Here is a 23,068-nt window from a genome sequence, read left to right on the forward strand (position 1 = left end):
GCCACCCAGGTGCCCCAGAAGTATTTTTAAAAGTACAGACGTTAAACCACTAAACCTTTCAGTATGATGCCTAAAATTTGTGTTTAGTAAAGCTGTGCAGTTAATTCTGATAAAAACCGTTTGTTAAATACCATTGACTTCATATCTGTTCAGTGTTGAAAGAAAATCATAGGTAGAGTTATGGTTGCCAGAAACATAGTTGAATGAAAATCAGAGCTGCATGAAATATTTAAAAATTTAGTATTTGGGGTGCCTGGGGGGCACAGTCGATTGGGTGTTCAACTCTTGATTTTGGCTTAGGTCATCTAGTGGTTCGTGGGATTGAGCCCCTTGTCAGGCTCTGCGGTGATGTCACAGAGCCTGTTTAGGATTCTTTCTCTCCCTTTCTCTCTGTCCCTCTCCTGTTCACACACACTGTCTCTCAAAATAAATGAATAAACATTAAAAAAAAAAATTAGTGTTTAACAAAGACAGTGTTACCGCAGTGTAGTTCATGTTTGTGGTAAAGTAAATTATACAAACAGATTTTTTTTAACTTTTTATTTTAATCACCCAGTGCTTATCACGACAGGTGCACTCCTTAATCCCCATCCCCTATTTTACCCATCCCCCCACCCACCTCTCCTCTGGTGACCATCAGTTTGTTCTCTATAGTTAAGAATCTGTTTCTTGGTTTCTTTCCCTTTTTTCCCCCCTTTGCTTGTTTGTTGTGTTTCTTAAATTCCACATACAAGTGAAATCATACAGTATTTGTCTTTCTCTGACCGGCTTATTTCACTTACCGTTACATTCTCTAGCTCCACCCATGTTGTTGCAAATGGCATGATTTTATTCTTTTTGATGGCTGAGTAATATTCCGTTGTATATATATACACATACCACATCCTCTTTATCCATTCATCTATCGATGGACACTTGGGCTGCTTTCATATCTTAGCTATTGGAAATAATGCTGCTATAAACATTGGGGTGCATGTATCCCTTTGAATTAGTATTTTTGTATTCTTTGGGTAGGTACCCAGTACTGTGAGTGCGGGATCATAGGGTAGTTCTATTTTTAACTCTTTTGAGGAATCTCCATGCTGCTTTCCGCAGTGGCTGTACCAGGTTGCATTCCCACCAACGGTGTATGAGGGTTCCTTTTTCTCCGCATCATCACCAATACCTGTTGTTTTATGTATTTTTATTTTAGCCATTCTGACAGGTGTGAGGTGATATGTCATTATGGTTTTGATTTGCATTTCCCCGACGATGAGTGATGTTGAGCATCTTTTCATGTGTCTGTTGACCATCTATCCGTATGTTTTCTTTGGAGAAATGTTTGTTTATGTTTTAGGTCTTTTTTTTTTTTTTTTAACAAAAGAGGCTGAAAATTATGGGGAGATTTGGGAAAGCAACTTTTTAAAAATGTTATTGGACTGTAAGCTAATGGAGTGAAAGAATATAAGATTATGAATGAGAATGAGCAATTTATAAGGGACAAACAGCTGGGCTTACCAGAGTAAAATATATTCATTCTAGATTTGTAAATTGACAGCTTGATTCTAAGCTGAATCTGGATATAACTGATATGTTCTCTTCAGTGTGATACCATTGTAAAAAATATTGTCAGTTCTTAGGTTATAGGACTCAATAGTATTATTATGGGTTTTGTACAGTATCGTATGATATATCGTTACAAATATAGTATTGTAGATAGCAGAGGAGTAAAGGTGAGCATGCATAACCAAAAAAATATTAAAGTAAAGGTAAATGACAGTTTTAGGACCAGGTTTAGAATTGTAGGTTTTCATGTTTTGCAAAGATATAGAAGGGTGTGTGTGTGTATGCAGGATTGAAGACTAATGTTAAATCAGGTGAGATTTGGTTGGGGGAAAGCCAGAAAGCATTGGAAGAGGGTTTGATGGTTCACTATTGAACAACTCAGATGGAATAAAGGAAAATATCTATAAATCAGAAAAGAGCTGTAAATATGATCCTGTGGCAAGGCTGGCTTGACCACTCATTGATTTTGCTATTTTGTTGTATGTTTTTATTGCTAGTGATTTAGAGCTAGTAACAGAATTAGATATTAGAGATTGGGTTATAGTACTATTCTCTTTTGAATTAGAGTTCTTAGAAATTTGATTTGTTGCTGTTGTGTAGAATGGAAGAGAGAGATGAAACTGGAAATGTGTATACTGTTGTCATAATCTAGATGTGAGAAGATAATGACCTAAACTTACCCACTCCCCAAAACCTAACTAATTCTGTTTCTCCTAATTTTCCTGTCAACTAATCTTCCTTGTCACTCTATTTATATTTCAGAATTAATTAATAGCAGTAGAAACTATTCAAGAAAGAAGTTCAATGAGTTTAACAAAGGTAGAAATTGGCTCCATAATGATAAGCATGAAGGAATTTATTCTGAAGAGAAACTTTATAAATATAATAAAAATGGGAATGGCCTCCATCTTAATGAAGATTTTGTTCACCGTCAGAAAATTCAGATTTTGGAGCAACCTTTTGAATACAGTGAATGTAGGAAAGCTTTCCATGAGAATTCACTCTTTGTTGTACATAAGAAAACTTACACAGGAAAGAACTCCTGTGAACACACTGATTATGGGAAGATCTTCTGTGATATGTCATCCCTCATGGCTCATCAGAGAACACATCCAAGAGGGAATCAGTATGAATTTAATGAATGTGGAGAAAATTTCTTTGAGGAATCCATTCTCTTTGAGCATCAGAGTGTTCAGCCTTTCAGCCAGAAGTCAAACCTCATTCCAGTTCAGAGAAGCCACTCAATTGACAATGTGATTAAATATAATGAATGTAGAACGTTTTTCAGTGAAAAGTTAGTCTTTGGTGTACAACAGAGAACACAACCTTATGAGTGTCATGATTGCGGAAAAACCTTCAACCAGAAGTCAGCCCACACAAGACATCAGAGAACACACACAGGGGAAAAATCTTGTGAATGTCAGGAATGTGGGAAAACTTTCTACAAGAATTCAGACCTCATTAAACACCAGAGAATTCACACAGGGGAGAAACCTTTTGAATGTCAGGAATGTGGGAAATCCTTCAGTGAAAAGTCAACCCTCACTCAACATCGAAGAACACACACAGGGGAGAAACCGTATGAGTGTCGTGAATGTGGGAAAGCCTTCTCGTTCAAGTCAGTCCTTACTGTACATCAGAAAACACACACAGGGGAGAAGCCCTACGAGTGTTATGAATGTAGGAAAGCCTTTCTTAGAAAATCAGACCTCATTAAACATCGAAGAACTCACACAGGGGAGAAACCTTATGAATGTAATGAATGTGGGAAATCCTTCTCTGAGAAGTCAACCCTTACCAAACATCTGAGAACTCACACAGGTGAGAAACCCTATGAATGTATTGAATGTGGGAAGTTTTTCTGCTACTACTCGGGTTTCACAGAACATCAGAGAAGACACACAGGGGAGAAACCTTTTGGATGTAATGAATGTGGGAAAAACTTCCGTCAGAAGTCAGCCCTAATTGTTCATCAGAGAACTCACATAAGACAGAAACCCTATGAATGTAATGAATGTGGGAAATCATTCTGTGTAAAGTCAAAACTCATTGCACATCATAGAACACACACAGGGGAAAAACCCTATGAATGTAACGTATGTGGAAAATCATTTTATGTGAAGTCAAAACTCACTGTACATCAACGAACACATTTGGGGAGAAACCCTATAAATGTAATAAATGGGGGAAATCACTCTGGGTGAAGTCAAGATTTTATAGAAAAAGAATGCAAAAGGGGAGAAAAATCTGTTGCTGTAATGATTTTGAAAACATCTTAGGTCTAAAGTCAGTTCTCACAATACAGGAGAGAACTTATAGAGGGGAGAGAATAATATGAAGCTATTGAATACAGAAAACTTTAGTGCTGGAATTTGAACCATAGAATATATCAGAAATCTCAGAGTGGAGAACACCTTATCAGCAAATCGCCCAAAGCCACACCTCACAAGTTAGAAACCTCTATTAATGTTCATAGGGTAGAAAATACTTGATCCACAGGCTATAGAACATGCACAGATTGTAGGAAGCTATAGGAAAGCATTGTGCTTTTTTATTGTGTGTAGCATCTCAGTGGATATCAGTAGTTACTAGATAAAATACATTATTTTAAATGTGTGGGAGCTTTAAGTTAAAATCTAAGCTTATGCATCAGATATTTTGAATTGAAGGATCTCTGGCAATTTAAGGTGGAGGATGATTTTCATTTAGAAATAGCTTTGTATTTTTGTTGAGATGCAATTTGGCCCATTGCTGGGCTTGTTATTCCCCACTGTTTAAGGTATTAGATGTGAAAACACAGCACGCTGGGACCAGCAGTTGGAAGCAAGTCAGAGGCTCATGCATCTGCAGAAGAAGAGATTTTTAGCAAGAGGACCCACCAGGAGGACTTTCGGATGCCCAGGTAGAGAGAGAGGTTCTGGATTGTTGGCTCATGGACGGGCAGCTTGCCAGCAGGATGTGTTCATGCTTCTGGGGCAGACTGTTGAGAGCGGCTCATCCTGGCCTAGGGGGTCAGAGGGGAAAGGTGGGTTGCTGCACGCACAGCTTAGTGGAGGCAGTAGAAGTTGAGTGCGCATGAAGCATCGGTGGTCTCTTCCCTGGCAGGCATTGACGTTTGTCTCAGTGTCACCCTGCTGGGGTGACTTGCCATACCCCGCTCTGTCTCTCCACATACTTAATACTTCCATAGGTGATGTAACAATTTCCAAAAAACGTAATAGTCACATACAAAAATGTATTCTTTGGAGCACCAGCGTGGCTCATTTGGTTAAGCATTCAACTCTTGATTTTGGTTCGGGTTGTGATCTCATGGTTCGGGAATTTGAGCCCCATGTTAGGCACCATGCTGAGAGCGCAGAGCCTGCTTGGGATTACCTCTCTCAGCCTGCCTGCCCCTATCTCTCTCTCTCTCTCTCTCTCTCTCTCTCTCTCTCTCTCTCTCTCTCTCTCCCCCCCCTCCCTCTCCCTCTCTCTCAATAAACATTTAAAAATGCATTCTTAAATATAAAGCTTTAAAAAAGCACAAGTAAAAATAAGTAAATTAAAAAGCACAAGTAGATTCCAGTGCTGGGTAGTAACTTGTAGCAGGTCGGTGCCCTAATGAGAACAACTAGAGAAACATCACAAAAAGCATCTGTTTCAATGCAGCTTATTGCTGCAGGAGCAAAGAGGACTGAAGGTAAAATTCAGGAGAGGAGTGAGTCACAGAAAGTTCCCCGGGCAAAATGCACCTGTTTCCCCTGGGAGCATTTGCCAGCTTTGGGCACAGAGGAACCTGAGTCCTGAGCTTGGCTCAGGTAGAGGGTGAAGCTCGTAGCGAGAGGGCGGAGACCAGAAGCCAGCAGAACTTTCAGCAGTCAAGGCTGGAGTGAAAATTTCTTCAACATTAGAGGCTTAAGCCTCGTAGCTAGTCTCAAATTTTTAGAAGATTGACTCAGGACGGGAAGGAGCCTGAAAAGCTAGGCCGAAAGTCGATTTTATTCAGGACAGAGAAAATGATTGGAATTCAGTTCCAAAAAATGATTGGAACTGTTAGTAGGATGGGCCCTTGGTGAGCACAGCATGCTATCAGTAAAGGTAAGGTCATACCAGAGGTCAGTTGTACAAATGATACCTGATATTAAAAAAGAACCAAAACTTCCCAGAAAGAAAACTCTGAGTACAGTTGCTTTCACTGCAGTTATTCCAAATATTTAAGAAGGAAATAATAGGAAGCTCCCATGACCTTTTCCAGAGAATGGAAGATGGAACTTTTCTAATTCATTTTGGGGGCATGGTACAACCTTGATACCAAAACCTGTAAAAGACATTTCAGGAAAGTAAAGTTACCAATATTTTATGAATTAAGGTGAATAATCTTAAAAAAAAAATCCAGTCATATCCATGGACCAAGTAATGTTTATTAGGGGAATCAAAGGATTTACTATTTAAAATTAAATCGATTTGGCCAGTTCTTCTTCCTCTCACATCCTCCCTTCTCCCTTGTGCTTTCTGTGTTTCTCTTCTGCCTTCCGTTCCTAGAGTGGAAGTCAGAACAGGCCTGCCACAAGGGATGAGAAAGGTGTGGTGATGTGCACACTTGCATCAGACGTGTTGAATGCAGCTGGAAGAGGTGATCATCGTGGCTAAAGTATCGATAACATTGAGCAGATGAGAAAATGTGCTGAGGATGATGAGAGCCAGATCAGAGAAGGTTTTCATGAAAATGGAGAGGGGAAAGTTAGAAAATCCCGCGGTGTTGGATTGGAATGTAACTCACGGAAGTGTGTGTGTGTGTGTGGTGTGTGTGTGAGATGGATCTGTCTGCTGAGAGGGCCTACACACAATGACACCCCAGGAGCAGTGTGCACACCAAATACCAGGTTACTAATGTCTAAATGCTGTCCTCCACCAAAAAAGGGACTGTCTCCGGAGTGATGGCTGGTTTCAGGTAAAAGAGGGGGAGAAATACACGATGAACCTGAATCATCTTACCTGCCAGACAGTAAAAAAATGTTCAAATAATCATGGAGTCAAAAGAACCACCTTGGTCAGGTTCCACTGGCCAGATTTGAGACAGTTTGAACATAGCGTCAGAATTATTAATTCCCATTAATAAAATGGGAGTCCATTAATGTATAGTGATATAGATAAATTTGTAAATTCATAAAGGAGAAGGGAAGACTTGTACAAAAGAATGCCAGTTAATAAATGTAGGGAGAATAATGGACATAGAAAAACACCATTGGGCAACCATTGGAGGGGCAGTTGATTCAGGAGGTAGTTGTCAGCATAGACTAGAGTCTGTGAGTAGAGCTTTGATGAAGAACAGGATATGGCATAATCTTCAGATATCTCCCCACAAAATACCCATCAGCTGCAGAGGTGAAAGGGTGATTTTGTGATTAAACCTGGCAGACACCGGCATGATCAGGCCATCAAAGTTCACCTCACCAGTGGAGTAGGACAGGTCAGCATGATGTGTCCCCTGATGAGATGGACTGAGAAGAGGCAGCATCATTTGTGTGGCATTTTCACCAAGAAAGCACGACCTGTAGGATGCCCGGATAGCTTAGTGAGTTAGGTGTCCAACTCTTGATCTCAGCTCAGGTCTTGATCTCAGGGTCATGAGTTTAAACCCTGTGTTGGGCTCCACACTGGGTGTAGAGTCTACTTAAAAGAAAAAAGAAAAGAAAGCTTGACCTATGTTTATTTAGGAGGAAACATCAGGTGAATCCATATGAATGGTTATTTTAGTGAATGCAAAGCCTATAGTTTTTTATTATGTGAAAGATACGAAAAAGACTGAGAGGCTGTTTCAGATTAGAGGTGACTGGAGATAATTTTAAAATAAAAATGAAGACCAGACATTGGTAGAACAGTTGGCAAAATTCAGTGTATGGATTGGATGGTCGTGCTTATCAATGTTTGTTTCCTGATGTGGATGATTGCTGGGTGGTTCTATAGGTTAGTGCCTTTGGGGAAAATACACACTGGAATATGTAGAGGTAATGGAGCCTCATGGCTGCAGCTTGCTTTAATTTTTTTTAATGTTTATTTTTGAGAGCAAGACTGAGTGGGGAAGGGGCAGAGACAGAGAGAGGGAGGCACAGAATCCGAAGCAGGCTCCAGGCTCTGAGCTGTCAGCACAGAGCCCGACACGGGGCTCGAACTCACAGACCAGGAGATCGTGACCTGAGCCGAAGTTGGACACTTAACCAACTAAGCCACCCAGGTGCCTCTGCAGCTTATTTTTAAATGCTTTAGACAAAGGCTAATAGAGAGAGAGAGAGAGAGAGAGAGAGAGAGAGAGAGTGTGTGTGTGTGTGTGTGTGTGTGTGTGTGTGTGTGTGTGCGCGCGCGCGCCTGCGCACACAGCGCGAAGGACTGATGGAGGAGATGCAGTGCGGTTAGGAGAATCTGTCTGAGGGGGATATGGGAGTTTTTTGGTACTGCGCTTGTGACTTTTTTAAGGGTGAAGTCATTTCAGAATAAATGTTTACAAGTTTAAGGTAGTTGATGTAACCTACCACATTAGTAGAAAAAATAAATGAAGCCATTTGATTATTTCAATAGATGCAGAAAACGTATTTGATAAAAACTTTCCTTTCATGGTTAAAAACCAACAAAACTAGGAACGGAAGGAAAGTTCATCAAACACAAAAGGAAACCAACATACAGCAAATATTATACTAAATAAATAAGTATTGACCTATATCTCCCTGATATTAATGAGACAAGAATGCTTGTTACCACTTCTGTTTCACATATGACTGAAGGCTCTAGCTCGTCAGTAAGGCAAAAAGGAAGAAAGTTTAAGGCCTGAAACTTGGAAGATTGAAGTGCCAACTCATTATTGGTAGGTGGTATCATTGCATGGAAAAGTGAAAAAAACTTACGGAGAAGTTACTAAAAATGGTGAACTAGCAAACTCACTGTGTAAAAAACTACAAATAGAAAACAAGTGATAGCAGGACAGTTGTATCCACCCAGGATACGGTAGCAGAGACCAGATCTACCTACCTGCCAAAAAAAAAAATAAAAACGGAAAAAGGAAACCGATAAAATCCAGGAAATAACTCTTTTCATGACAGGGGACACCAGGCAATAAAGGGGCAGTGATCCCTATAGGTGATGGGTAGGTTCACTATATTGTGATGGTTTTTCAGCTATATTTATCAAATTATATCAAGATGTACACTTTAAATTTTTTTTAAATGTTTATTATTTTTGAGAGAGAAAGAGAGCAAGCATGGGAGGGGCAGAGAGAGAGGGAGACACATCGGAAGCAGGCTCCAGGCTCTGAGCTGTCATCACAGAGCCCAAGGCAGGCCTCAAACTCATAGACTGTGAGATCATGACCTGAGCTGAAGTCGGCTGCTTAACCGACTGAGCCACCCAGGCACCCTGTCAAGTTGTACACTTTAAATACTGTTACATCGCTGTTAAGCTTACAGTATTCCAAAAACGGTAAGTTCTAGAAATCCAAAAACTGCACCACCACCGAATTAAGGGATATTAAAGATCAAAATAAATGAAAGGATATACATAACTGTCTTGATGACTTTGAAGGCTCATTTCCCCAAAACTGAGTGGTAGATTCAGTGCAACCCAATCACCATCTCACAGCAGGTTTTGTTATTGGAAATTAGCAAATCTGAATTTAAAATGTATATTCAGGGACACCTCGGTGGCTCAGTCAGTTAAGCATCTGACTCTTGATTTTGGCTCTGGTCATGATCTCCTATGGTCATGAGATCAAGCCCCACATCACACTCTGCGCTGGGTGTGGAGCCTCCTTAAGATTCTCTCTCCCTGTCCCTCTGCCCCTCCCCTGCTCATGCTATCTCTCTCTGTCTCTGTCTCAAAAACATGTATATGCAGATGCAGTGACCATAGCTAAGACAATCAAAATAGAAAAATAAATCTGCAGGACTTAGATTTTGGATATCAAGACTGTGGTATAGGCACAAGGATAAACAATGTCCAGAAACAGGCCCCAATATCTTAATATATGATAAAGGTGACACTTTAATATTGTGGTAAAAAGATGGTAATTTTGATAAATGGTGAGTTAGTCAGCTCTCTGTGTGTGTGTGTGTGTGTGTGTGTGTGTGTGTGTGTGTGTGTGTGTGTGTAAAGAAACATTTTGACTGTAGCCACCCACTATACACAAAGACTTGTTTGGTGTGGATTGTATATCTAGATGTGAAAGTAACACTTTTAGAAGAAAGAAAGTATAGGCGAACACCATAGCTTTGGTTAAGACAGCTTAAACAAAAAACAAAAACCATAGATACACTATATGTTAACTAACTTGGATTTAAATTTAAAAAAAAAGTGTAGATAAATTTGAGAACATTAGAATTAAAAAGTGCTGTTTGTTCAAAAACAAAAACCAAACAAAAACCAATAGCAACAACAAAAAAACATGAGTTAAAATGCCAGCCACAGCCTGGGAGAAGATAATTGCAATGCATATATCAAACCAAGGACTCTTATAAGGCATATATAAAGAACTCCAACAAATCAGGAAAGGAAAAGTGAGCAGCAGATTGAACATAATTCACAGAGTGTATTTAAGTGACCAGTAAATGTGGAAAGTTGCTCAATTTCATTAGTCAGCAAGGAAAAGCAAATCATAATGAATATGTGATTACCAGTATACACCAGAATGGCTAAAGTGGTAAAAAGAAAAGACCAACCGATGATGAAGATACGAAGCAGCTGGGACTAATACGAGTTTGGTAGGAATGTAAATTGTACACTGTGGAAAATAGGCTCTTTCTGCTAAAGCTAAACATGCGTGTACCTTTGGCTGTGTAATTCTACTTCTAGGCATATATCCAACAGAAATACACGTTTACTGAAAGAATATTCATAGTACTAGAATTCTCAACGGAAGTAGAAACGGCACACATGGCCACGACACTAAAATGAGTATATAAACTGTGCTGTTCATTCAGTGCTATACAGCAGTAGGAATGAACAAACCACAATTACACGCATGCAAAGAACACAGAAGACCTAAGTGCTGTATACATGTTTTTCATTCAAAAAGCTGGCAAATCTAATATGTGGTGTTAGAATCCAGGTGGTTGCCTGGATGGTAGCAGCTTGCAGAGCCTAATGTGAGGGGGCTCCTCTGGTGCTCATCGTGTTCTTTTTGTCTCAGTATTGATTGTAGGTGTAATCAATTTACAGATGTTGTTACTTGCGAATATTTACATATATATATATATATATCTACATGTCTGAGTGTAAATGTTCCTTAATAAAAGCAGAAAGTCTGACATTGTTCACTCTCTGCTTAGATTCCTCCAGCAGCTTCCCCATCTCACTTAAAAACACAACACAAGATGAATAATTAGGACAACAGCAGTAAGCGTGTGTGTGAGGGATCGCTGTGTAGTAAGTGCTTATGTATGTGAGTTTACTACAGAAAGTATTTTGTTCCCTTCTCAATGTGCTAAATAACAAAGATACTCCATGTTAAAAGCTAACCAATTTCTCTGTCTTACCTATTCAATAAACATGTTAAGTGAAGTAATATTCCATAGTTTTACCATATATTACACATGTTCTCTCTCAGTTTCCTGGCATATAAAAGTGGATTCGGCCCGTGTTTTGTATTAATTCTTCAATAAAGAATTCAGACACTGTGTTTATGAAGTTGTTATCTGCGTCAGGATCCATCAGTGGGTATAATGAAAATACTGATTACACAAAATAAGCCATACCAATTAAAGAAAGCAGATATTAACAGTACTACTTGAGTTCAACACAGTATTGCTTTCCATTATATGAAGAAAATGTCCAGCTGAAACATTCAGATGAGCAATCCACTTAGGGATGAGTTGCATAGCCCAAGCGTAACGAACCATGTACATTTGTGTTGTGATGTTGTATATACATAGTTTGTCTTATTCCTTCCTTCCCAGTGTGGGGGAGGCCGTAGAATTAGTTACCAGATTGCCTGGGCTCATATGATGTCTAGCCCTGTCACTTACTAGATTTGAGACAAATTACCATCTTTTGTACTCAGACTCTCATCTGTCAAATGGGGACATTAGTAGTGGCTACTTCATAGGGGCAATTTAGTATGAGCTGTGTATGTGTTAGCTGTTATTTCTTAAGTTAACTTTCAAACAATTGATAGGTTCTTACAGACTCTTAATACCCAACACATTTTTCCCTTGATGGCAGTGCCTTAACTTGTAATTTCTCACCTTGGCCTTGAAAGGTTCAGAGGTAAAGAACAATTGTATTAAGCTAGTCATGAAAGACACTCCCCTCCAAGATTTGTTTGGGATTGGCCCGTGTTCTGGCTGTCATCAGAGTTGTTTGCAGAAGTGTTCTGAAAACTTCCGGGAAAGGTTTCTTTCTTGCCCAGCTGAAGTGTTTGATGCCTGGACTTGACACTTAGTTCTGTCTTGCAACTTGCAGAGGTAGGTGGTGGTCTGAGGATGGTGGGGCAGAGAGTGAAGGGTTCATGAGGATGTTACTGAGTTGCCTATCCTAACTGTTCTACAGTGAGAACGGATGGAGGTTGTATTCAGCGTAGGCAGAGCATGGAGTAGATTCCCTGCCCAGGCAGGACCATGCGACAGGCCTCAAGGCTGGCATATCTTGTTTGAGGAACTAGTCTAGCAGAATTGTAGTCCCAAGTTCCCTGGCCATATGGGCCAGTGTCCTCAACTCAGCAGATAAGCAGTGCTGCTGGCCATGATCTCCACTCAAGTGCTGTTTCTCTAGGCAGCTTCCCAGGTGCTCAGGTCAGGCTTTTTACCTGGTGGGGTGGGCATCTCTGCACTCAATAGTGGGTGGGGCTTTAACTGAGCTCCCCTGACTGGGTGGAAAAGGGAACCAGCTCCCAGCCCTGCGAGGCTTTGTGTGTGTGGTCTTAGGCTTGTTCTGTGGTGGTGCATAATTCTCTAACAACACTAGTTTAAAATTAAAAACAAAAACAAAAAAAACTTAGTAAAAATAACCATGAATACAATAACCTTTCATTCGATATACAATATATATAAACTGTAACATCAATAATGAAAATGTGTGACAGAGGAGAAATAAAAGTGTAAAGCTTAAGAATGCTGTTGGATTTAAGTTATCAGTTTAAAATAGACATAATTTTAATATACTTTATATAAGTTTCATGGTAACCACAAGGGAAAAACCTATAGCATTTATGCAGAAGAACATGGTAAAGAAGTCCAAGCATACTCACCAAAAGGCATTAAAACACAAATGGATAAGAAGCAAGGAACAGTGGAGCTACAAAAAAGAAAATAACAAAATGCCAATTGTAAGTCCTTATCTGTCAATAATTACCTTACAGTAAAGAGATTATAGTCTTCAAAGACCTAGAAAGGTTGAATGGATAAAACAATAAAATCCCATGATAGGCCGCCTACAAGAGACTCTAGCATTAAGTTGCATACTGACTGAGTGAAAGAATGGAAAAAATATTTCATGCAAATGGTAACCAAAAATAGCAGGGGTAGCTATCCTTATGTCAGACAAAATTGACTTTAAAAATAGTAAAAGAAAAGTTCATTATATGACAGTAAAAGTGTCAATCCATCAAGAAGATATAACGTTTGTATATATTTATGCACCCATCATTAAAGCAACTAAATATATAAGGTAAAAGTAGCAAAGCTAAAAGGAAAAATAAACAGCAGTGCAATATTTGGGGACTTTAATACTCCTCTTTCAAAAAGGATACATCATTCAGACAGAGAATCAACCAGGAAATACCGGGTTTGAGCAGCACTGTAGGGCAAAAGGACCTAATGGACATATACACAGAACATCAGAATACACATTCTTCTCAAGCATGCATGGAACACTTTATACAGGAGACCATATGTTCACAAAACAAGTCAGCAAATTCAAGAAGACTGAAGTCATACCAAGTATCTTCGTTGACCACAATGGTATGAAATTAAAAAATCAGTAATGGGAGGATAACTGAAAAACTCACGAACACATGGAAATTAACACTCCCTCAAAAACCAGTGTATCAAATAATAAATGGGTAAAATAGTATCTTGAGACAAATGAAAATGGAAAGACAACATACCACAACATATTGGAATGTAGCAATACTTTCCCTTCTCAGACTATTCCAAAAAACAGAAGAGGAAGGAATACTTCCTGATTCATTCTATGAGGCCAGCATTACCCTGATACCAAAGCCAGAAAAGGACACTATAACAACAACAAAAACTATAGGCCAATATTTCCGATGAGTATAGATGTAAAAATTCTCAATAAAATACCAACAAGCCTAATTCAGGAGCACATTAAAAGGATCTTTTACCGTATTCAAGTGGGATTTATCCCTGGGATGCAAGGATGGTTCAATATATGCAAATTAATAAAGGTGATACAACACATTAAAAAAAAATTATATGATTGTCTCAGTAGATGCAGAAAAATTCAGTAGATGAATTTTTTTTTTTTTTTTATGAATCCATTCATTTTATTAAAGTAAGGCTAGTGAAGCCATGGCATGAAAACCTGCAGTCATTTGGGGCAAGTGGATGATTTTATAAAGCTAAAATCAAAAGACTTAAGACATGAAAAATTCATAAGTAGGAGGAAGTAATAAAACGCAAAGTGACCACAAGAATTACAAATATATTTAAATCTCAGACCTGGGAAATGGACACAGCCTTCTAGGCGAGAAGAGAAACGCCTTATATGTTCTGACAGCACTGCATCTTTGGCTTGTTTTCAGTGGTTGGCGGAACATGAATAGGAACCACATTGTTGCTTGGAGACATGTCATTTTCACATCTGTCTGACATTTGCTTTCTGGGAAACAATGCAGTAGATCTGTCAGAATTGTCTGAAGAGCAGCTTCTACGTTTGTAGAGTCTAGAGCAGAAATCTCAATGAATGACAAACCATTCTTTTCTGCAAAAGCTCTTGCTTCCTCTGTAGGTACTGCCCTGAGATGACGCAAATCACTCTTATTGCCCACAAGCATGATAACAATGTTACTATCAGCATGATCTCTCTGTTCTTTCAGCCATCGTTCTACATTTTCATATGTGAGATGTTTAGCAATGTCATAAACCAATAAGGCACCTCAGTGGATGCATTTGACAAAATTCAACATCTGTTCGTGACAAAAACTCATGACAAATTAATTATGGAAGGAACATATCTCAACATAGTAAAAACTATAGGACAAGCTCACAGCTAATATCATACTCGGTGAAAGTCTGAAAGCTTTCACTTATGATCAGACAGGGGTGTCCCCTGTCACCATTCATATTCAACATAGTCCTGGAAGAGCAGTTAGGCAAGGAAAAGAAATAAAAGGTATCACAATAGGATTGGAAGAGGTAAAATTGTCTATATTTGCAGATGACATGATTTTTATATAGAGAAAATCATAGAGACTCCACCAAAATATTGTTAGAGCTATGATTTCAGGAAAGTTGCAGGACACAAAATTAGCAGCATTTTCATACACTAACAATAAATTTTCAAAAATAAAATTCTGTTCATGGGAGCATCAAGAACAGGAAAATACTTAGGAATAAATTTAACCAAAGAGATGAGAGATCTCTTCACTGAAAACTACAGGATATTGATGAAGGAAATTGAAGAAAACACAAATAAATGGAACGACATTCCATATTCATGGATATAAGAATTAATATTTTTGAAATCTCTATACCAACCAAAGCCATCTATAAATTCAGCACAATTCATATCAAGATTCCAGTGGATGGGGCACCTGGGTGGTTCAGTTGGTTAAGCGTCAGACTTTGGCTCAGGTCATGATCTCACCATTCGTGAGTTAAGTCTCCTGTGTTGGACTCTTTGCTAATAGCTCGGAGCCTGGATCCTGCTTTAGATTCTGTGCCTCCCTCTCTTGCTGCCCCTCCCCCCACTCATGTTCTCTCTCCCCCCCTCAAATAAATAATAAAACATTAAGTAATTTTTTAAAAGATTCCAGTAGAATTTTTTACAGAAGTAGCAAAAAAAAAAAAAAATTATCCTAAATTTATATGGAACAACTTAAAGACCCTGAACAGCAAAAGCAATCCTGTGAGAGGTTCACACTTCCTGATTTTAAACTATGTTATAAAGCTAAGGTGGTCAAAACAGTATGGTACTGGCATAAAACAGACAAATAGATCAATAGAAATAAATTGAGAGCCCAGAAATAAACCCATGCATATACAGTCAACTAATATTTGACAAAACAACCAAGAATGCTCAATGGAGAAAGACCATCTCTTCAATAAATGGTGCTGGGAAAATTGGACATTCACAAGTGAAAGAATGAAACTTGACCCCTATATTACTCCCCCATAAAAATGAACTCAAAATGGATTAAAGATTTAGATGTCTTTTTTTTTAATGTTTATTTTTGAGAGACAGAAACAAAGCATGAGTGGGGGAGGGGCAGAGAGAGAGGGAGACAATCTGAAGCAAGCTCCAGGCTCTGAGCTGTCAGCACAGAGCCCAATGTGGGGCTCAAACCCACCAACCATGAGATCATGATCTGAGCCAAAGTTGGACACCTAACCGACTGAGCCACCCAGGGGTCCCAACGAGTAGGACTGTCTTGAAATAAAAAGCTCTGCACAGCAAAAGAAATGATCGACAAAAGGAAAAAACAATCTATGGAATGGGGGAAAAATCTGTAAACCATATATTTGATGAAGGGTTAATATCTGGAAGATATAAAGAACTCATGCAACTCAACAGAAAAAAAAACAATTTTATTTAAAAATGGAAAAAGATCTGAACAAACATTTTCCAAAGAAGATATTCAGATGGCTAACAGGTACGTGAAAAGGTGCTCAACATCACCAATCACTAAAGAGATGCAAATGAGAACCACAATGAGGAATCTTTTGCTCGTTAGAGTGATGGTCTATTAGAGTGATGGACATGAACAAGGGTGTTGAGAAAAGGGAAACTTGTATTCCTTGTGGGATTGTAACCTGGTGCAGCCACTGTGGAAAATAGTATGAACTCTTCTCAAAAGATTAAAAATGCAACTACCGTATGATCAGGTTATTCCTCTTCTGGGAATACATCTGAAGGAAACAAAATGTCGAAGAGACATCTCCATCCCCTTGTCCATTCCAGCATTATCTACAATAGCTAAGACATGGAAATAACTGAAGTGTTTACCAACAGATGAAGGGAAAGAGGTGTGGTACACACACAGTGGAATACTCATCCACAAAAAGAAGGAAACCCTGCCGTTTGTGACGACATAGATGGACTTTGAAGGCATTATGCTAAGTGAAATAAGTGAGAGGGAAAGACAAATGCTGTGTGATCTCACTTAAATGTGGAATTTAAAAACCAGCAAAGAAACAAAAACAAAAAACAGACTCCTAGCAAAAGAATTGAGGTATGTGGTTCCCTGAGGTGGTAGGTGGGGGATGCGAGAATTGGATGGAGGTGATCAAAATGTATAACCTTTAAGTTGTAAGATGAATACTGGGTATGTAATGTACAACATTATGACTGTAATTAGTTCAGCTCTATGGTAGATATGAAAATTGTTAAGAGAGTAGATCCTAAGATCTCCCATCACATGGAAAAAAATTTTTTGTATCTACTTGAGATGATGGACGTTAAGTAAACTTCCTGTGATAATCATTCCATAATACATATGCCAAGTTGTGCTGCACACCTTGAACTTACACCGTACTGTGCATCAATTATATCAATAAAATCCAGGCAAAAACACTTGAAGTAAAGATGTCTATAAAAGTAGAATCTGTATTCTACCACAGAGGAGTGTCATTTAATGTTGTGCGATGCATTTAGAGAAGGACCTAAAACTTATATAATTATTATGGTTCTATTAAGGCACCGGTAACCTGCACTAACAAGAGTGTTAGGGAACAGGTGTGATAGCTGTATCTGTTAACAGGTTAAGAGAATTTTTAAAAAGTAATCAAAATGTTTATACTGCTGGGTGTATATTAGCTTGAGAGGGATGTTGTTTCAAGGAATGGGAGTGATAGCCTTTCAGTATGCGTTTAGAGAAGTGTTTGAAACACATGTGACAAAAATGGGTGTGGGAGTGCTATGTATAATGTGACTTGGAGTATGGTGTTGTATTGGGAAATTGCTATGTTAGCCATTCTGTAAATTATACGCAGAAGTGTTTAAACAGACATGGAGTAAGATGGTCATCACAGTGATACATGAGTCCATCGTTGAGAGGGTTGTTATTTCAGAGCAGGGGTGTGATGTCCATTTTGCAAGGCACTTGGAGGAGAATTTAAAACCAAACGTAATAGCAATGGCTCGAAGAGTGCTACTTGCATTCTACTTTGAGAAGAGTTATTTCAGGACATGGATGTGATATCTTTTGCATTGAACGTAGAGAAGCGTTTAAAATCATATGCAATAAAGGTGGGTATCGGAGTGCTTATGGCATGAGCCCTGACAGTTGGGTTTTCTCTTTTTCATAATGCAAGCACGTGACTTAAGTCTGATTGCTGAGGGCCCACTTCACAGCTGCTCTTTAAGTAAATACGTAAAGAGCTGGCCTGCACCCCACCCCTGAGGCTCCTTTGTTTTGGAGATCTGGGTAGGTTTGGTAACTGACCCTTTGGGCTACTTGTTCTTTCTCTTCCCAGTCTTGATTTTTCTTTACTTTTTACATTTTTATTTATTTTTAATTTTTTTAACGTTTGTTTATTTTGAGAGACAGAGACAGCACGAGTGGGGTAGGGGCAGAGAGAGAGAGGGAAAGAGAGAGAATCCCAAGCAGGCTCAGTGCTGCCAGCACAGAGCCCAACACAGGGCTCAATCCCACCAAATGGCGACGTCATGACCTGAGAGCCAAACCGGGAGTTGGACACTTAACCAACTGAGCCACCCAGGCGCCCCCTGTCTTCAAATGCTTTAAATTCGACAGTCTTATGTTCGAAATTTACCAGTAAAAAGCCTACCAATAAAAAGGCCCCCACTCTCAACTCCAAGAAAAGTAGAACTCTAGCTCCCCTTCTCCCCACCTGCAACCTTGAAGTGTGGCTTCAGGTGTGCATGTAATGTCCAGGACTTGTAAGTAATAAGCCTGGTTTTTGTTTTTGTTTTTGTTTTTGTTTTTGTTTCAAAGTTTCCTGATGGTTACTGCTGAGGGCATCTTGCAATCATACTAAGAGCCACAGAGGCCGGTCCAGCCACACTGGTTATCAGTGTGGTTATCAGGCTGAGCCTGGCACACGAAACAGTGCTCCCGGCAAGCTACGTTTACAAGAGTTCTTACGGGGAACGAATGCCGTAGACATTCTGTAAAACATTTATCAGCGTTTAAAAACACACAATAGGGGTGCCTGGGTGGCTCAGTCGGTTAAGCGTCCGACATGGGCTCAGGTCATGATTTCACGGTTCGTAGGTTCGAGCCCTGTGTCGGGCTCTGTGCCGACAGCTCAGAGCCTGGAGTCTGCTTCAGATTCTGTGTCTCTTGCTCTCAAAAATAAATAAACATTAAAAAAATTTATTAAAAAACACACAATAGACATGGTTATGGGAGTATTATGTGGAAGCCAGTTTGACAGTATTATGGGAGTATTATGTGGAAGCCAGTGTTATTCCTGGGGATGGGGATGGTTGCTCTTCTGTAGTGCATTTATTTATTTAAAAAATTTTCAATGTTTATTTGAATGAGAGAGAGAGAGAGAGAGAGACCGGAGGGGAGGGGCAGAGAGAGAGGGAGACACAGAATCCGAATCAGGCTCCAGGCTCTGAGTTGTCAGCACAGAACCTGATGCGGGGCTTGAACCCACAAACTGTGGGATCATGACCTGAGCCGAAGTCAGATGCTTAACCGACTGAGCCCCTTTATGGTAGCCATTCTAACAGATTGTGATTTTGATTTGCATTTCCTTAATAGTTAGTGACGTTGAGCAACTTCTTACATACCTGTTAGCTGTATCAATATCTTCTTTGTAGAAATGTTTATTCAGGATATTTGCCAATTTTTAAATTGATTTTTTTTTTGCTTTTTTTACTTTTTTAAAAAGTTTATTTATTTATTTTGAGAGAGAGAGAGCACGAAATGTGGAAGGCAGAGAGAGAGAGAGAGAGAGAGAGAGAGAGAAAATCCCAAGCAGTCTCCATGTTGTCAGCACAGAACCCGATGTAGGGCTAGATCTCACGAACCATGAGATCATGACCTGAGCTGAAATCAAGAGTCGGGCGCTTACTGGACCGAGCCACCCAGGTGCCACTTTACATATTCTATTAATCCCTTATCAGATATGTGGTTTGCAAATTATTTCTCCAGTTCTGTAGGCTTCTTTTCCATTTTGTCGATCATTTCTTTCACTGTGCAGAAACTTTTTAGTTTGTGTAGTCCCACTTGTTTATTTTGTATTTTGTTGCTTGTGATGCAGGTGTCACATAAAAAGTATTGTCACCAAAACTCATGGCAAAACGCTTTTTCTCTACGTTTTCTTTCTGGGAGTTTTATGGTTTCAAGCTTGCATTTCAGTGTTTAATCCATTTTGAATTAGTTTTTTGAGTTTTTCAAATCTTTATTTTTGAGAGAGAGAGAGAGAGAGAGAAAGTACAAGCAGGGGAGGAACAGAGAGAGAGGGAGACACAAAATCTGAAGCAGGCTCCAAGCTCTGAGTTGTCAGCACAGAACCTGATGGGGGGCTTGAACCCATGAACCATGAGATAATGACCTGAGCTGATGTCGGACGCTTAACTGACTGAGCCACCCAGGCGCCCCTTGAGTTAATTTTAAGATGGAGAGCTACTTTCATTCTTTTGCACCTGACTACCCAGTTTTCCCAGCGCTGTTAAATGGAGAGACTCCACAAGGGAGTGCTTTTGGCTCCCTTATCAAATATTACTTGACTGTGTATAGGAGATTTATTTCTGGGTTCTCTTTTGTTCCACTGGTCTCTATGTATCTGTTTTTATGGCAGTCCCATAGTGTCTCAGTTATTAGAGCTATGTAAGAATCAGGAAGTGCAATTCCTCTACCTTTGTTCTTCTTGGTAATGCCATATATATAATACTTTCTTAAGATCTTATGTATATAATGCTCTATTTTATGCTGGTAGCAATTTAATTTCGATGGCATTCCTAAACTTTCCACTTTTACTTCCTCTCTTCACATTTTAGGTTATTGATATTACAATTTACATATCTTTATATTATGTATCCGATGGCAAATTATTGCACTTACGTTTATAATACATTTCAAAACCTAAACTACACTTATAAGTGTTATGTACCATTACAGTATTGAGGAATATGGCTTCTATTTATTTACCTTTTAACAATGAATTTTACCCATGTGTCCATCTGTTCTTATGATGTTAATTTGCATCCTTTTCTTTCCACTCAAAGAACACCTTTCATCATTTCTTGGAAGGCAGGTGTGATGACCGTGAACTCCTTTGTTTCAGTTCATTTGGGAAAGTCTTTATTTCTCCTTGGTTTTGCCTCTCTGTAGGCCTCGGTTTCCCAGTTGTCCCGTGAGGAATTAGATTCAGAAACTGTATCAGTGTGAACCCTGTGGCCCCAGCTCCCTCTGCCCCGAGTGCTGTGTGGACAGGGTGTTAAATGCCCGTCTAGGCCGCTGAGTACTCACCCCACCCCCTGTGCCACCTCCACGTCCACATGCAGTCCCACTGACAGCCTTTTCCGGAGTCCCTGAGAAAACCTGGGTGCAGCCAGGGCCCCACCTATGAGGACACAGTTGGGTTCACACTTGGCTCCACCTTCTTACTGGGATTCTGGGCGAGGCACTGAACCTTTTGGGGCCTTCCCCTCCTCTCCTCAGCGGCTCTCTGCGATCCCCACAGTGGCCACATCCTTGTGTGATTTCCTTCTGTGAGCGTGGACTGGACTTAGTGGCCTCTTTTCCATAGAAGACGGCAAAGCTATGCACCGTCACTCCCAAGAGTTGGAAGCGACTTTGAGTAATGTTTCGCCCCCTCATTCTTGGGTTCTGTCTTCTTCCCCCTCTTTCTCTCTTGTGTCACGTCCCCCGTTGTGAGGCAGACACAGAAATTGCATTGGTGCGCAGGAGAGGTTCATGCAGTCCACAACTGAGAGACACTGACAGGGGCGTCAGGCCCTCGGTCCACACCGAGTCCTGCCAGCACCCCCAGTGCACGCGGCTGCAGTCCTGCCCCGCTGCAGCCTCGGCTGACCAGAGCCCCAGCCTCCTGAGATTTCTTGGGGAAGAGGCTCCCGGGACCAGCTGGATTCCTGGTCCACGCAAACCGTGAGGTAATACACGTCCGTGGCTGCAAGTCGCCGTGTTTGGGGTAGCTTTTCCACCCAGAGACACATTGTTGACGCGGTCTCCCAGGCCCCAGGCCCCGGGTCCCAGCCCTGCCCTCCTCCCCGGCCCTTCCTCTTCTCCCAGTGACAAGCCAGCGGTGGTGGTGCCTTGCTCGTGGCATCTCTGGCCGCACTCACTTGTGTCACTTCGTCTCCGAATCGCTGCAGATGAGTCCCCGCCCCCCCCCCCCCCCCCCCCCCCCCCCGCAACACTGTTCCGAGGCGCGTGCAGGCCTGGCCTTGTCCTGTCATCCTGGTCCCGGCATCCACAGCACCTCAGTGTGGCCTGTTCAGACCCGCAGCGCCTGTGGCGCCCAGCCCTGTCTCACGGCACCGTGCGTTATTTAAAGACAGCCTTTGGCCTTTGTCTCCCACGTGTATTTGTTTCTGTGCTGTTGTCCATCTGTCCCTCCAGCGTGTGAGCTCCTGGAGGGCAGGGCCTAAACCGGGATGAATGTTCTGGGCACAGTTGCCAAAATGAATAAATGAGCGGATCCAGGAGCCCCATCCCACCTCGGACCAGCTCGGACTGTGTAGATGGACGCCCATAATTGAAGGTGCCTGTTCGGCCGGGGCAGGAGAGTGGCCAGAATGACCTCCGCGCGGATCTGCTCTGGCGCCCCGCTCCTGCCGAGCACGGCGGGCACCGCCTGCCCCCTGGTGGCCGGCACTGGCATTGCCGCCTCAGGCGGGAGAACCTAGAGCAGAACACCTTTGCTGGGGCATTTCAGACAGCAAGAGGGAGGAAAGGAGGAGGACTCAGGGGAGCGTGGCTGTGTGAGCCTCCCCAGAGGCCCACAGAATCCTTCTGCTCACTGTAAGTTGGCCGAGACTTCACGTGGTCACTCTTAGCTGCAAGAGGTGACGAACTAGATAGAGTCCTTCAGCGTGGTGACTGGTTGCCCCGAATGAAACCGAATCTCTGCTGAGAAAAGTCGAGAAAAGGAGAAGGACGAGGCCAGGGCTCTTTTCCTGCACCAAACTCCGGGAAGAAGGGGGCGGCGGCGCCTTTCTCAGAGGGCTTGGGCGTCCACGTACCTACCACAGGCTCTCATTTCTTGGTTTTGTTTCCAGGGAGAGAGAAAAAGTCTTGGCTTCTAACCAGGATATTTGAGCAGGAAACCTGCTTTCGCACAGTATGCCATGGGGACAAGGATGGAAATTACGGAACGGGACCCTCAGGGGTATTCATAAGGTGTGCCTAGAATGAATTGATGGGCAGCCTGCCGGGAAA

General features: G+C 41.0%; 1 protein-coding gene across 15 annotated transcripts in view; it reads left to right on the top strand.

Moving 5' to 3' along the window:
• LOC122201673 (zinc finger protein 37A-like) overlaps nt 1-23,068 on the top strand; it is a 141,801-nt gene that overhangs the window by 79,124 nt on the left and 39,609 nt on the right. For 9 of the 15 annotated variants that reach the window (XM_042907550.1, XM_042907541.1, XM_042907542.1 and 6 more), the window contains one exon: nt 2,308-4,418. In XM_042907550.1, coding sequence (XP_042763484.1) covers nt 2,308-3,749 — 1,442 coding nt within the window. In that variant the 3' untranslated portion in view covers nt 3,750-4,418. Of the gene's footprint in view, nt 1-2,307; nt 4,799-6,066; nt 7,624-23,068 lie in introns of those variants that run through there. The other 6 variants (XM_042907548.1, XM_042907547.1, XM_042907546.1 and 3 more) reach the window with 3 other exon arrangements.

The sequence above is a fragment of the Panthera leo genome, chromosome D2, assembly GCF_018350215.1.
Source record: "Panthera leo isolate Ple1 chromosome D2, P.leo_Ple1_pat1.1, whole genome shotgun sequence".
NCBI lineage: Eukaryota > Metazoa > Chordata > Mammalia > Carnivora > Felidae > Panthera > Panthera leo.